Below are 14,344 nucleotides of genomic sequence, written 5' to 3'. Positions count from 1 at the left end.
CAACTCATTTCCATCTGCTTTGCGCTTTGTCCAGTTATCCAATTCAACAAGGGCCCATGATCAGGGAGCACGACCAACAGCAAAGGCTGGCGGTCAGATATTCGCCATGTTGGAGACCGTCGCGCCCAGCGTGGAAACAATTGACGCATTTTACTGCCCCAGCTAAACGTTCAAGGGTTTGAGTCAGCTTGATGGTTATCGAAGCTTCAAGTGGCGATAGGACACAAGGAGCTCCGCCCTTGGGGAGGTTGCCTTTTGCCCCCAACCTTGAATTTCCGACAGTGACAGAGGCGTGCGTCGGTCAGAATCGGTGATCAACCGAGCCCGCTCCGCATCATGATGGGCAGCACCTTGGCCTGCAGACTCTTGTAGATGTCCAGGATACCGACCATCCCTGCCCACTTTTTGGAAAGCGTATTCAGCAAAATCAAGCATGTGCCCGATATCTCATGGATACCATTGAAGTCCACCGGGCCTTCCGCCTCACCACTGAGCTCGCGGGAGAAGCTCACCACCGGCAGGCGCCCATCAATCGCCAGCAAGCAATGTGCCATGATGGTGATAGTGGCTTGATGAATATAGTGGGCCGAGATTATGGTGATTGGATACATGCCCCAAACGGTTCCCTCGGCGCCGCGGAAGATTTTGTTGTAGAAGTCAACCACTTTGACAGCTGAATGGTAGCTTTCTCGAGGGATGACCTCGGTGATTTCCGGGCCAAGCATGGGTTCCCTGGTGGCCGCCAGTGCTCGCAACAACAGAGGCTGAAATAGGAAGCAGATTGATGTGTCGAATCCCATATCGCAAGTCATGCTGCCCATGCCCACATTGCTCTCAAGGAACTGGAGTTCTCGCCGCCACGCCAACATTGACTCAACACTCTGCTCATACCACATCCGAGGTAGACTAGGAGCCAGCGCCGGCAGGTATAGTTCTCGGAAGATTTCCGAGCGGAGATAAGTCAGTCTGTAATAGTGGGATGTGAGGATACTCTGGAGTTTCTCTGGGTCTGCCATGCTAGCCTCGTTAATGGCGGCGGGATACTCTGCGGTGATGATCTCTTCAGTCAAGTCCGAGGGTCGACCAAGGTGTTGACCCATGGTTCGCTCGATGCAGTACAGGCCCCAGAAAATGCCGCGGCGTTTCCTCCGACTCTTCTCGTCTTCGTACTCGTCGTTGGGTTCGGTATGATAGTTGAGCTCCACGCTCAGTCGACAGGCAAAATCCAGCAATTTCCAGAGATCGCCTTTGCGGGGTTGGAAGAGAGTGAAGAGTATCAAGAGCAGCAGTGCCTGGAGGGCATCACAAGACACGTCGGACGTGACCTCCTCTACGCATTGCAGCCCTTCGGTGTAATAGGCCATCGACTCGGTATCGTAAACAGAATGATGCCGTGCCTTGTTCGCCGAAGCGATGGCACAGATCATGGCAACCCGGAAGAACTGGTGTGCCTCCTTTCCGGTGAGATATTTGACATTCGAGCCATGATGGCGGAGGTAGGTATCGATCTCGTAGGTCATGTCTTCCGAGTCGAAAAAGCTCATCATGACGTTCGTGGTGGACATGTACAGACCGATGAGCATCTGTATCTCGGCTCGAGATGGAGTGGCGCGCGGCTGCAGAGGCTCGGCGACTTCGGTGCTCTGCGCATTGAGCCAGAACTCGGGACCGGCATAGTCGGGATGATGGACCATGGGGCCCAGCTTCGCCTGGGCGTGCACGAGGACCTCAACCACCAAGGCGTATGGTGAGCTGCTGCCGAGAAACTGCCAACACGTCGGATTTGCATGTTCGATGATGAAGTGCTTGTCAAACGATAGGTCGCTTGTGTATGTCCCCCAGTCGTTGGGCGGAGGGTCGAGGTTGGCGGATGAGATTGAAGTGTTCCTCTCATGATGAGGCGGCTGGAAGGGAGTCAAGGGCACCACGTCCCCGTTCACTGAGGCCTGGACAGCTCGTAGCCGGCTGAGACGCGTCAAGAGCGAGTGCACATAGCTTTCTCCCGGTCAGTCCAGTCGCCGCGACACAGTGCATCCCACTCACCTTCGCGGGAGGGTCTGTTGCAAGGCATGGTCGAAAAAGGTACATTCAGCTTTGCCCTTGAGACACAGGCGGCAGGCAGGCAGGTTCGTGTCACACTTCCTCCTCAGGCGGCGGCACCTTTGACAGGTGGGCAGCAGGCGCGTCAGATCTGCTTCGGAGATGGTCGTGTGGTCGAAGTCCATCGTGTGCGATCCCGACAGACCAAGTCCGTTTTACGGGGGATCCAAGGCGTGTATAGACAAGGACATGTGCGCTTCCGTGACGCAGCCTTGCAGCCAAAGCTTGGAAGACGAGTATCTCAAGTCCCAGATCTCTTTTCCAACTTCACTCGTAGCATCACCGTGGCCTCGAGAGGAGAATGCAGGTGGAAATGAATAGCCGAGGGCGAGGAAGAGGAGGAGGAGGAGGAGTGGCGCCCGCTGCCCGCTGCCCACTGCCCGCTGCCCGCGCCCTTCTGTACGAAGGACGAAGAGGGATAGGCGAGCAGGTGGCGGGGTTGCAGCGATAAGGCCAAAGCGAATTGCAGACTGCGAAATTAATTAATTGCTCCAACAAAGATCCAGCACGTCGATACCGCACCGGCCGTCTCATCTCTCTTTCTTATTCCGGCAGCTGGGAGCACGCAATACAACCGTAGCCGTCGGCTGCTGATTGCCGCTGTATCTTCATCCTCACTTGGTTCCTGCGCTCCTTCACACTGGAGGACCGAGTCTGATTGTTTGATGTGATGCCATGACGGGCTGATCAACCGCCATTATGAGCGAGTGCCGCCGTTCCGTGCTGTCCTGTGCCCGCTGTCGCAGACGCAAAATCAAGTGCGACCGCGCAATCCCCTGCGGCCAATGCATCGCCGCAAAGTCGGAGTGCACGGGGTTCAGCTCGAAGGACCAGGATCCCAACATCCCGCGGAGCATCGTCCAGCATCTCGAGGCCGAGATCGCCAAGGTGGAAGGAGAACTCGCGCGCAATGGCCACCTGGAAGAGCTCAACGCCTCGGACATTCTCGCTGGGATGCCCACGAACGACGGCGTGCCCATCGATGATGCGGCTCTACCGATAATTGACCTGCCCGCCACCAAGCCCGACACGCCCAAGCTGAGCCTCAACACCGACATCCTCGCAACCTCAACCGCCCCGCGAGACACCATCCGCGACGAGGTCATGACCTGCGGCGAACTACAGGCCATGATATTTGCCATCCTGCCCACGGGCCCCGGAATCACCGACCTCATCTCACGGGTCCGAATGAGCCTGACACCGTCTACAGCCATCGCATCAGGGTCACCGAGAGAAGCACGCCGGAGATCGATCTCGCGCGCCAACCACGAGGTCAGCTGCGCCATGCTCAAATCGATCCCGACAGCGATTCTGCGGAGTCTCATCAAGAAATACATGACGCGAGTGTACCCTATCTACCCGGTCCTGCACGCCCCGTCCCTCTGGCAGCAGCTCGATAAAGTCGTCAGAACCCTACAGGAACTGCCAGAAAAGCACCGCTCTGTGGCCCCCTCGTTCGATTTCCTCATTGTCTACCTCATGCTCTCCATCTCCGCCACGCTGGGCAGCGCCCGGACGGGCCACGAAGCGAAACACATGGTCTTCTCCGGCTCGCTCTTCGAAGAAGGCCTCCAGCACTTATCCGACAAGGCCAAAATCCCCTCTGATCTAGCAGGCATACAAGTCACGCTGTTGGTCCTACAATACGCATCGATCAATCCTCGCCTCGCAAACGTGTGGATGTTGACTGGTGCGGCAATGCGCGCGTGCCTCGAACTCGGCCTGCACCGCGAACCCCCAGAGGCGCTACAATTCGACCAATTGACGCTTGACCTCCGTCGCCGCCTCTTCTGGTGTGCATACAACTTTGACCGTGCCATCTGCTCAGCTTTGCAACGCCCGCTTTCCATTCCCGATCAGAGCATCGACGCGCACTTCCCCTCTGTCCTGGACGATCGACACATCCATCCCAACGGCATCGACGCCACGGGCGCAGAAACAAAGACCCACAATCTCCGCTGGATCCAGTTTCGTCGACTCCAGTCCGCCATGACCGAGGTGCACTTCCAAGGCAAGCCGTTGGAACACGGGCAAAGTTGGGAGGATTGGCTCGTCAGCATGGAGCGCCGCCTGCAGGCGTGGTACGAAGACTACAATGACGGGCATGAACTCACTGAATTCACGCTCGCCCATGGACTGACGAACCTGCATCGGCCGAGTCCCAGAGTGCCGCTTCCCGGACCCCGGAGCCTCATGGTGGCGTTCGAAGCGGCCTGCTCGAGCGCCAAGTCCCTTCGAGATCACATCCTCACAGGCTTTTACCGACGGAGCTGGTTGATCGCGCACCACGTACTCGAGAATAGCATGGTTGTGTTGTTCTGTCTGAGACACGGCTTTGACACCATCTCGGCCAGATTCAACGCCCAGCAGATCTTCGAAATGACCAAGGTCTTCACGGCGAATTTTCTGGCCCTGGCCGCCCAGGGCTGGAACGAAGTCTCGAACTATGCAGGCGTGTACGAGCGGCTCCTTGGCCCGCTGCTTGAATCCGTCTTCTCGAATCGACCGCCTTCTCTATCGTCGTTTGGTCCGGCGCAAGACGCCGAACTCACGCGCATGCTCTACCCCGGCCCGGCGCAGCTCGATAAACTGCGCTTCGGCAGCCGCTCCGGCTATGAAGGAGATGGTCTCCCCACGTTTGATGTCGGAACCTTGAACTGGGAGGAATTCAGCGTCAGCGACACAAGGAGCGCGAGTGCTGAAGGATTTGTCGCAGGGTGGGACTTGTTCGACCCTAATGCCGTCAGCAGCGGTGCCCACGACCTAGTTTTCGGGATGGCTTGACCTCCTGCATATGGGGAGTATGACTCAAATAGAGGGGGCGAGGGAGAGGGAGAAAGGGCACGATGAAAAAGCGCACATGTGGGATGTCTACCGAAGATAAATGTGCATTGACCCTCGTCAAAGACCACAGACAAGGGGGACCGCGCGCGTGAAAATTGAGCCCCGGCGGTGGTCCGATGTCCGTCGGGACTCCGGCTCCAACCAAACCAGACGCACAACATACGAAAGGAACAGGGGGAAAGGTCCACACGTTGTCGCGGATCTCCCGTTACCAGTACCGATGCGACTACCAAGAAGGTACACAGCACGCAGTACGTACATACTGTGTGCGCCGAGGCCCTATGCACAGCACCTGACTGGACCTCGCTTCGCCGCGTGGGTGCCTCGCCTCATGCATATTGTATCAGATCAGCTTAGCCATGATCAGCTTAGCTTTGCTCAGCTCATCTCAGATCCACGACCCACTCAGGATCTGCCCACTCCCTCTTGCTCTTCATCGCGTCCTCGCCTGGTTCCAGTTCACCCATGCAAGCAGGCAAGCAGGCAAGCAGGCAAGCAGGCAAGCAGGCAAGCAGGCAAGCAGGCAAGCAGGCAAGCAGGCAAGCAGGCAGTCAACCAGGCGCTTCATTTCAAGGAACCAGGACTCGAGAGCCGCCACTGCACCGCACCCACGTCAAAACACGAGGCGAAGAAATGCGAGCGAAGCTAAGCTCAAATTATCCGTATGTTGCAGGGACTCTAGGTCGCGTGTCGACCGTGATGCGACGTACTCGTATGTGTTGTCCTCCTCCGTGCCGTTGAACGGGTTCGATGCAGATACTGTTTCGCAGTGGGTGCACGTGGTTGCACGTGGATCTGCGTATCATCCATCTACTGTCCTGTAGCGGAAAGAGCCGCGTAAGAGCCAGAGCGAGAAACCGTGGGATGAGTGCGATGGCACAGAGAGGCTGGAGGGCGGGCGGATAAGGGACAACACCAACGGGCGCCTGCATATAACTAACTATAGCACACTGCCACTAAGCCGCCAACCCAAATATCGGCATCGGCATCGGCATCGACATGATTGACGGACGGATGTGTGTTTATTATTGGGTCACAGGACAGGAATTGGATTAGGAACAGGATCAGCCCTCAGGACCACGCCATGTACATGCATGACCAGAATCAGGACCACACCATGTACATGCATGACCAGAATCAGGACCAGGATCAGGATCGGTATCACGCCATGTACGGAGTACATGCAGGACTTTGGCGAATACACAGAGTACATACTCGTTTAATTGATTGGTTTACTATTCTCTGCATGTTTGTGAATGGAGCGAGGAAAGTCTGGAGGAATGAGGCGGGATCATGCATGGGCATTGTTTGTATTTTTCTTGTCTTATAATGTGCCGCCAATGCGCCACGCTTCTCGGTCGTCGCTGTCTGCTACGAGGTACTCCGTATCGCATTCAGGAAGCCCGTGAGAGGACTAGCCATGCATAGTCAATAGGTATCTACAGTAAATCATTCTTCCTTGCTGGTCTGTACGGAGGGAAGACTGCTTTGAGTCTCTGCACCAACATGTCCGGAACACATTCCCCCACACCCTCACTGACGTTCACGCGCACATCCGCGTGCTCGCTTCCATCCTTCCCTTGCTTCACGGACTCTGTGGTTTTCTCATGGGTCTGCCTTTCCGCGCTCGAGGTGGCCACCCTCAGCAAAGCCTGCCAGTCTTGCACCTGATAGAGCTTGACGTTCTCGTCGCTGTCGCTGTCGCTGGCGCCGTGATGTGCCGCTGTCTTGCCAAAGATCTTTCTCCGCTGCCTCCACACCGATCCGTCGGGGTTATCCGCTAATCCAGGGACGGGACTTTTCAACCCGATGGACCTTATTGCTCCTTTATCGGCGTGGAGGTCGACCTCGTGGTTGTCGAGCATGCCGCTCCTAAAGTCGAACTTGGGGGTCTGCTCGAATATCCAGCTTGGCGATACAAGTTCTTGCACACCCTGTGCGAGCCAGGGGTTCTGCTCTTCCAGGTCCTCGAACGAGGCCGGTGCGGAGAGTATGATCTCATTGATGCCGGGTTCGCGGAGCTGGCCGGTTCCATACATGGTCCAGAATTGCTGTACGATGGCCTCGGTGATGTCCTTTCGGATATTGTTCCGCATATGCCGGCTCGCCGTGTAAGCGAGGTTTCCAACTTTGCTGCGCACGCTTTCGACGCCATGCGCCGTGATAAAGTCGCGACCGGGGCTTCTCAGCAGGTCGGAAATACGGTGGATGTACGGGCTGGAGTAGAGCAGTGTGCCGTGATGCAGGGCCCGACCTCTGGTCAGCTTGTACGCGCTGCCGCTGACTTTCAACCATTCGGCCTCGTTTGGTCGCTGCATGACAATGTCATTGCGCTCGTTGACCCGGACTTTGGGGAAGTCGCTTCTTTGGCTTTCGGACGAGAGCCACTTGTGCGCAGGGGTGTTCAGGGTCCGCAGCGCTTGCACCACCATCTCAGCATGTTTGCGTCGAGTGAAGGACCTCGTGTTTGGAACAATGATCGAGTAGTTGAGGTTGCCAGCATCGTGGAAGACGGTGCCACCTCCACTGCGACGGCGCACGAGGTCGACCGGTACGGTGCCTGCCGGACGATCCCTCAGGTGTCTACCCGGTGTCCATCGTTGTTCCCCAGCAGGCGCTCTTCCCCGCGCCTCCGACACCTCCTGCTCGTCAGGGTCAAGGCCTTCCTGTACTCTCTTCAAATCCGTCTCGAGCCAAGGGTTCTGGTTGCGACCGATAACTACACACGGTCGATTGGTGTAGAACAACAGAATGTGGGATTCTGGAGAGGATTTGGTGAGCAGGTAGTGCTCTATTGAGAGGTTGAGGTACGGATCATCCGAGGGCAAATGGAAAACAAGAGGCCCAGACGCTTTCGAGACGCGCCATAGCTCTTCAAGGTTCCATGAGGCAGAGGACGCTGGCTGCGCACGATCATGTACTGCTCGACGCTGGGCGAGCGAGACAAGAGGGAGTGAGAAGGTTGCTTGACTACATGTCCTCCATTTTGCGAGAGTCGAGAGCAGCCGCGGGGCTACTCGCATTGAACCGGACAAAGCAGTCTTCGTGGACGAAGCTCTCGTGAGACTGAACATGGCTCTCGAGATGGCACAAAACAAGCAGCTTGACTCGACACGCCAAGCATTGCAGTATCCTAAAGTAGAAGGTAGAGCGCGGCTAAGACGAGTACGAGTACGAAGTACGAAGTACGCTTTCACTTGTTGGTCGTCGTACTCGTACTGCGTACAACACCACCAATTCCCATGCGTCACTCAAAACCTTCACACCGCAGTGCTGGTGGACAGACTCGAATCCTTCAACTTCATGCATACAGGGATCGACCCCTTCCTCCTGTACCTTCGCATTGTACTAGTCTACATTGGGAAATTGGTGCCGACCAACCACGAGCTGCGTTCAACATGCAGCTCGTCAACTAACACCGGAGCTAATGCAAGTGCACAAACGCCTTCTGGTTGATTATCGGAACTTCCTTTGACAATGCAGCACAAACCAAAGCGCACAGATTCTCACGGCTTTTCTACCTGCTGTATGGTTGTGACAGCCTGAGCAGCTTCCTCGTCAATCGTCCGCTCTCCGTTTCCCTGCAGCGACCGATACCGAGCCGGCGCCTGACCCGCTAATGTCCTCCTCGGGTTCGCCGAGGAGAAGATTCGTGTCCAGCAACGGCTCTCGCCAGCTGCAACCGGAGGATGTGTAGAGCCCTTGCCTGACATCCATCACCCGATGCGCGCGCCCCGACTCGATCTCTTGATGGAGCTTTTCTGAAAACAGGAATTGCCGGACCACCTTCTTCGTGTCCTCCCACTCCGGTACACCCATGCTCTCCGCGTGGACTCGGTACTTGCTCGCGAACCAGTCTTGTTCAGCTGCGCTGACAGGGTGGACCTTTTCGGCGAGTGAACCCACATACAGTGCCCACAGCCGAAGTCGCCGATGTTCAGCAGCAGCGCCCTCAGAGTCACTTTCGACCAGCTTTTGGCGTAAGTCCGCGAGCAATTTGAGCCCGAAGCGCACGGGTTCCGGTGTCCCAAGCACCATCGCCGCCATCAACCCCGTGGCGGCACAAGTGTAAGCCTGCGTCAGTGGTCGCAGAAACAGATGGGGGTATATCGCCAAGTTGCAATCGTGATCCGCCAATCGTGAAATGCAATCGAACTTGCGTAGCTGTTGCCATCGAAGGAGTTGATCGTCGCCGGGCACGTCATGGGCTTGAGTATACTCGTGCGCTTTAAAGAGCTCTCGCAAGTCAGTCACAACTGCTTTCATGACGGCATGTTCGATCAGCGGGTCAACGCTCGCCGCATGGTCTCCGAAGATCCCTGCCGACAGCAGCCGTGCCTTCCATGGTTGACTCAGTGGCCCTGGAGTCCACTCGGAAGCCGGAAACAGCGGGCGTGTATCGTATTTCAATGCGAAATAGCAGTCGCATGACAGAAGGTCTTCGCGGAACCAGGCGTCCATGAGAATGACGCCTCCGGCCGCGTTGACGAGGTTGCGGAGCATTTTGAGATGCATCCGCGCAACAGAGGTATTGTCCACAAGAGTTTCCGATGAGAAGAGCTTCAAGACGGCCTTGAGCGTGATCAGGTCTTGGGGACCGGGTCGTGCCACTCGCTGCCTCAATTCGGTCATGGCTTGTCCTTGGAAGTATCGCGAATGGTAAGTAAGGGTGTCATCCTCGGTCAGTGCTCCCATGGCGGCTGTCAGAAGACTCAGATAGGCGTTAGCATAGCAGGTGTCCTGATTGATCAGAACCGCATCATCCCAACTCCTGGCAATCTCGTAGGAATTCTGACTCTTTTCGGATTCCTTCGGCCAGGACTGAGGAATGAAGACCTCGTAAGCAAAACTGATAAGGCTGTTGACGAGCGGAGTCATGGAAAAAGCAGATGAGTCGAACGAGTTTGCGGTGGGATCCAGCGCCCGATTGATCGAGTTGAGAATGGCTGTTGGGTCATCTTCCATGATACTTGATTGTGTGGAAGGGGTCGAAATAGCTGATGTCTGTACTCCGCTGCCCCCAGCCGCCTGAGCGGAGCCGATGCCAGGGTAGCCAAGCTGGAGCGGCTGCTCGACCATCCATGGATCAAACCCAAAAGGAGTCGCCGGTGGTACTGTTGGCGGCTGGGACTCGCTGGTCAACCGAGCTCTCTTGTTAGGATTGTCAATGGAAACTCGACGTACCGACTGTCCTCGTGGCCGAGATGGTTGTGGCTGCTGTCGCGGAGTAGGGATCCGGGGAGGCTGCTGTGAAGGAGGCGACAGAGGCCCCACGGGCACGTTGGCCGAAGCGCGCAGCTGCTTCGCCTGCTCCTGCTTCTTCCACCTCTCGTAGCGGTTCATGACATGCCACGATACGGCAGCATTGTGGTCTTTCGAGTCGATATTGCCAGCGTCCTTATTGACAAAGGAGAATTCACCCTTGAAGGGCGCCGGCTGATTCGACGAACGCTTGTCCTTCGACATGGACTGCTGGTAACGGTGGTAGGCAATGTCGTCCACCACAGAATGCTGATACACGAGAGTAATACTTGCAGCCATCTTGCCGGAAATGGTGTCGGGAAACTGTTTTGAATGATGCAGCCCATGGTGAAAGGTCGGGAAGACCGAAAGGACGTTCTATAATGATTTCCAAATCCTTACCTGAGCAGTTCGATTGCAATGGAAGCTATCGCACACCCAGAGCCCAAGGGCCTAGACGCGAGGCGCAGAGGTATGGACGTTCCCCTAGAACTAAACCGTATTTTGAAGGGCACCTTTGTAATTCCATTGGATGACGGCCGGGAATGGGAATAGTGTCAATGCATGAACTGGCTTGAGAGACAGTTCAATGCCTCCCAGTCGGGAGAGCCGCTGTTCGGACACCAGTCGAGTGCCGGGCTTTGATTCCCAGGCAGATAAGCGCACACACGTTGATTCATGACCCTGCTTGCACAGCTCCAAGGCCGGTGATCGAACAGTGACATAAGCATTGCTTGCTCCATGGTGTCTCTCGACCATGGGAATTGAAATCCAGACCGAGACACCGTGGTCGGGTGCGGAAAACACGAGCGCATATGCGGCGGATACGAGCTTGCAAGGACTGGCAACCGGCCAAGTGGCTTGGTGGGTGCTTGGAAAGGAGCTGATGCTTAGGTCAGAAAATCGTCATTCCATCGATAATCGCTCGAAGAGAGAACGCCAGCAGGCCTAGTGGGTGCCTAGATAGGCATAGACTTGATTGAGTAAACCATCTGATGGTGAGCATGGCTCAGGTTTAGCTAAGCCAGAGCCAGCGGTTTGCTGGCATCATCAGGAGGGCCGGTGACTGACTAACGTATCCAGTCCTTCCAGAAATCCGATTGCTTCCCGATCCGGCGTCCGCTCAAATTCCTCGCCGAGTCGCTTCGCCTGAGAGGACTTAGTCATTGCAACCTGCCAGCAACTCTGATAAACGGTCACAATTACCGACTCGTGGCTTCTGCCCGGGCTTGTGTCCTGCCAATTGTGGCCTGTACGCTTCTTGCCAAATCAGCTGTCTAGATAAAGCCACCCCGCGGCAGGGAGCAATTTGTCCCTTTGTGCTGGCCGAAGATGCGACTTCGAAGAGGTCGTGCAGCTCGGCTACCGGTTGAGGATAGTGCCTCCCTCTTTGGGCCCCGCGATGACAAAACGACAGCTTCGTCCAACTGGCCCCTATTTGGAGTGGCTACAATTGTCTCTTTTCCGTCCTAGGGAATCAGGGTGTACTCTGGCCTGTGTCGGCTATGCGGGCTGTTGAGCAACAAGTGTGGAAGTGCAACTCTTCTGGTCACACGCAAAAAAATGGTGCGGACTGACAGCCGGAGCACGAAGCAAGGGGTAAATCCTCTGGGCGGCCAATGCCACCACCTAGCATGTCCCAAGAAGATGGCCTCGACTGACGGCGAGGCCGCAATGCTCCAGTAGTCTAGGTGCTGGCGGCGTGCGTGGCACCTAACTCCGCCGGTGATCGCATGTTATCGGGCGATAAGTCCAGGGAGCCGAGTTGCAAAGATGATCGTCGGAAGGGGAAGTCGATTGGAAAGTTCTTCTCCGAACGAGGCAACCGCATTGCCAGGGCATAGAAGATAGCCACGAGGCTGTATGTGGGATAGAGCTACATGATTCGATTGTTGGCCAGATCGGTGTCTGAGTGTTTGAAAGCTCACAAACCTGGGGATGTGGAGATATCAGATCTCAGCGCAGTGGGAAATGGTGGGTCTATATAGCCCAGCTGGATATCGAACCAAGGGTCTGAGATCCGGCCAGCCTCGGAATGGAAAACCTACAGAATAAGCAAGAGAACTTGTAGACCGCTAGGAACTATTGTCGGGGTGACCAAACTGGACCAAACTGGGCCGCGCATGGCTGAATTTGTCAGATGCTCCCAGGGTAGCATGTCAAAGCTGAGTTGAGCAATCGTGGCGACGACTTGCCCGGGCCAGCCGCCGAAGAGGTAGAGATGATGAAGCTCCTGGCCAGCACCCATGAGGGAATTTTCGACACGAGTTTCCTGCTGGCTTGTTCATGGTCCCCAGCATTAGGGTCGGCCGGTTGGTTTCGATCTGAGGAGATGTGTTGTGCGTCATTTAGCGGGCGGTGTACTCTGTTTGCGCTTTGACAATCGGCCTCGCTGGGCGGTAAGTTCATGGTGGCAACGACATCACGCAGCTTCTTCAAGCTTACCAATCGTTGATATGGTAGTTGTTGATGCTCTCGCGGAGGGGACAACCAATATGCTATGGCTAGCGTAGGAAGCGTGCAACACGGGACGGTTTCCTGCAGGCGAAGATGCTCAATGGGTTGCTCGTTCGATTTGGGATCAGCACAGCCGGAGTACATGTGACCGCATCACGGTATGTGCCTTTCGCCGGTCGTCTTCTGAGGGTACCCTCGGCCAGAGTATTGCCGTACTACCACTGGAGTAAACGATTCACAATCCGCTTGGTAAATGCAATTCTCGTAGAGATATACATCCTGTTCATAGTAGCAAGCTTTAGGGCAGTTTCCCACAAAGGTCCTAAGCGTAAGATTCCAGAAGCAGGGATATTGCACCGAGACCAACAAACCTGTATGCGCGACCTTAACAGAACGCAAGCCGAAAAGACTGTGCGACAAGGGTCAGGAGTGTCAAGGTATAGCCCTTAGTGCCGAATGTCGTGTGTTTTCTCCATTGAATCGACACGAAGACCTTCTTATGCTCATGTGATGCGCGTGGTCAAAGGGCCGCTCTGCTCACATAGCCCGTATCTGCCAGCGCTGTCAATCCGTATGTCACACTTCATCAGACTTCGCATGGCTGGGGCGATAAGAAGATTGGCGACAACGACATTGATGCTGCTGGCGCGCAACAAGCGACCGACCGGCAATCTTTCCAGACACTCCATATCTGCTTCTAGACGCTGACCTCTCAAGGTTGAGGCACAGCAGGTGCTGAATCATGACGCGAACCTACCCGGTTCGGCCTGTATCACGGACACCTTGGACGAACGTGGGTTGGGGTGGGCAAACCCCTGACACGTGCACGTGTGGTGGTAGAGCTGGGCGGCCGGTCGGCGACGGCAAGATTGGTTTTCGTGAAACACGCAAGGCTAACTCAAAAGAGCTGTTGAAGGAATGTCGTGCAGCAAACCCGTGACTCGTAAGACGGCTGCCATCTCCGCGGTGGCTGCGGCAGGCTTTTGGCCGGGGTTGTCGATCTCGATTCTCGAGACTGGAGTATGCTATAATTGGTTGCTGTCCCTTGCTCCTCACATGCCCAGACGATCTCAGTGTCGTCGATTGCTCTCGCACAAATACGAGTAGGGGGATACTTTTGAAGCAAATCGCCACAGACACGACCAGCCGTCCTCGTCGTCGGTGGCATCCATCGCACCCAGTGGCTAGCTAACTTTGTGGCTGTCACGACTGACCAGAGAGCAGCGTAAATCTGAAGACGAAAACATTGGTGAGATGGAATCTCTTTATGCACTCAGTTCCTGCTCTTCTAAGGGACGTTCGAACGTGCTTGACTCGCTCCATTTTCCGGGATCCGTGGTTGAAGACGCTGCTTCTTACACCAGGAGATCTGCGGGTACTGGGACAGTTGGAGCCCGGCAGGGTCGTGGAAATCCGAAATTGCGTCAATCAATGTGCTTGGGGGCTCCAGACCAGGCAAGGGACACGGGAGGTGTGATAGTTCAGATCACACCGACCATCACGCCATAGACCAAATTCAACTCTTTGCCCAACCTCCGTCTTCGGTCGGATACTCGACATCACTAAGTGATCCCGGTCTGTGCAGCTGTTCGCCATTTCTCATTTTCGACTGAAGGTTGGCATTTTGCACAAGGTCAGCGGCATGTTCGCGTTTGGGTTGAAGCGAGCGGCCCTCTCGTGGAAAGTGGATCTTACGGCGTGG

At 55.8% G+C, this 14,344-nt stretch overlaps 4 protein-coding genes across 4 annotated transcripts; 1 reads left to right on the top strand and 3 right to left on the bottom strand.

Annotated features, from left to right (window-relative positions):
• Window positions 1–314: 314 nt before the first annotated feature.
• On the bottom strand, window positions 315–2,225 carry G647_05981 (uncharacterized protein; the record flags this gene model as incomplete). Its single annotated transcript, XM_008730306.1, has 2 exons — window positions 315–1,995; window positions 2,044–2,225. 2 exons carry the CDS (start codon window positions 2,223–2,225, stop codon window positions 315–317), a joined length of 1,863 nt encoding a protein of 620 aa, XP_008728528.1.
• Window positions 2,226–2,799: 574 nt separating this feature from the next.
• G647_05980 (uncharacterized protein) lies at window positions 2,800–4,884 on the top strand (the record flags this gene model as incomplete). The annotated part of the gene is made up of 1 exon (XM_008730305.1): window positions 2,800–4,884. One exon carries the CDS (start codon window positions 2,800–2,802, stop codon window positions 4,882–4,884), a length of 2,085 nt encoding a protein of 694 aa, XP_008728527.1.
• A 1,499-nt stretch (window positions 4,885–6,383) lies between these two features.
• G647_05979 (uncharacterized protein) lies at window positions 6,384–8,018 on the bottom strand (the record flags this gene model as incomplete). The annotated part of the gene is made up of 1 exon (XM_008730304.1): window positions 6,384–8,018. One exon carries the CDS (start codon window positions 8,016–8,018, stop codon window positions 6,384–6,386), a length of 1,635 nt encoding a protein of 544 aa, XP_008728526.1.
• A 484-nt stretch (window positions 8,019–8,502) lies between these two features.
• On the bottom strand, window positions 8,503–10,485 carry G647_05978 (uncharacterized protein; the record flags this gene model as incomplete). Its single annotated transcript, XM_008730303.1, has 1 exon — window positions 8,503–10,485. One exon carries the CDS (start codon window positions 10,483–10,485, stop codon window positions 8,503–8,505), a length of 1,983 nt encoding a protein of 660 aa, XP_008728525.1.
• Window positions 10,486–14,344: the final 3,859 nt, after the last annotated feature.

Source organism: Cladophialophora carrionii (genome assembly GCF_000365165.1).
Source record: "Cladophialophora carrionii CBS 160.54 unplaced genomic scaffold supercont1.5, whole genome shotgun sequence".
Lineage (NCBI taxonomy): Eukaryota > Fungi > Ascomycota > Eurotiomycetes > Chaetothyriales > Herpotrichiellaceae > Cladophialophora > Cladophialophora carrionii.
The sequence above is the reverse complement of the archived record's forward strand: the minus strand, read 5'-3'. Positions and strand labels throughout refer to the sequence as shown.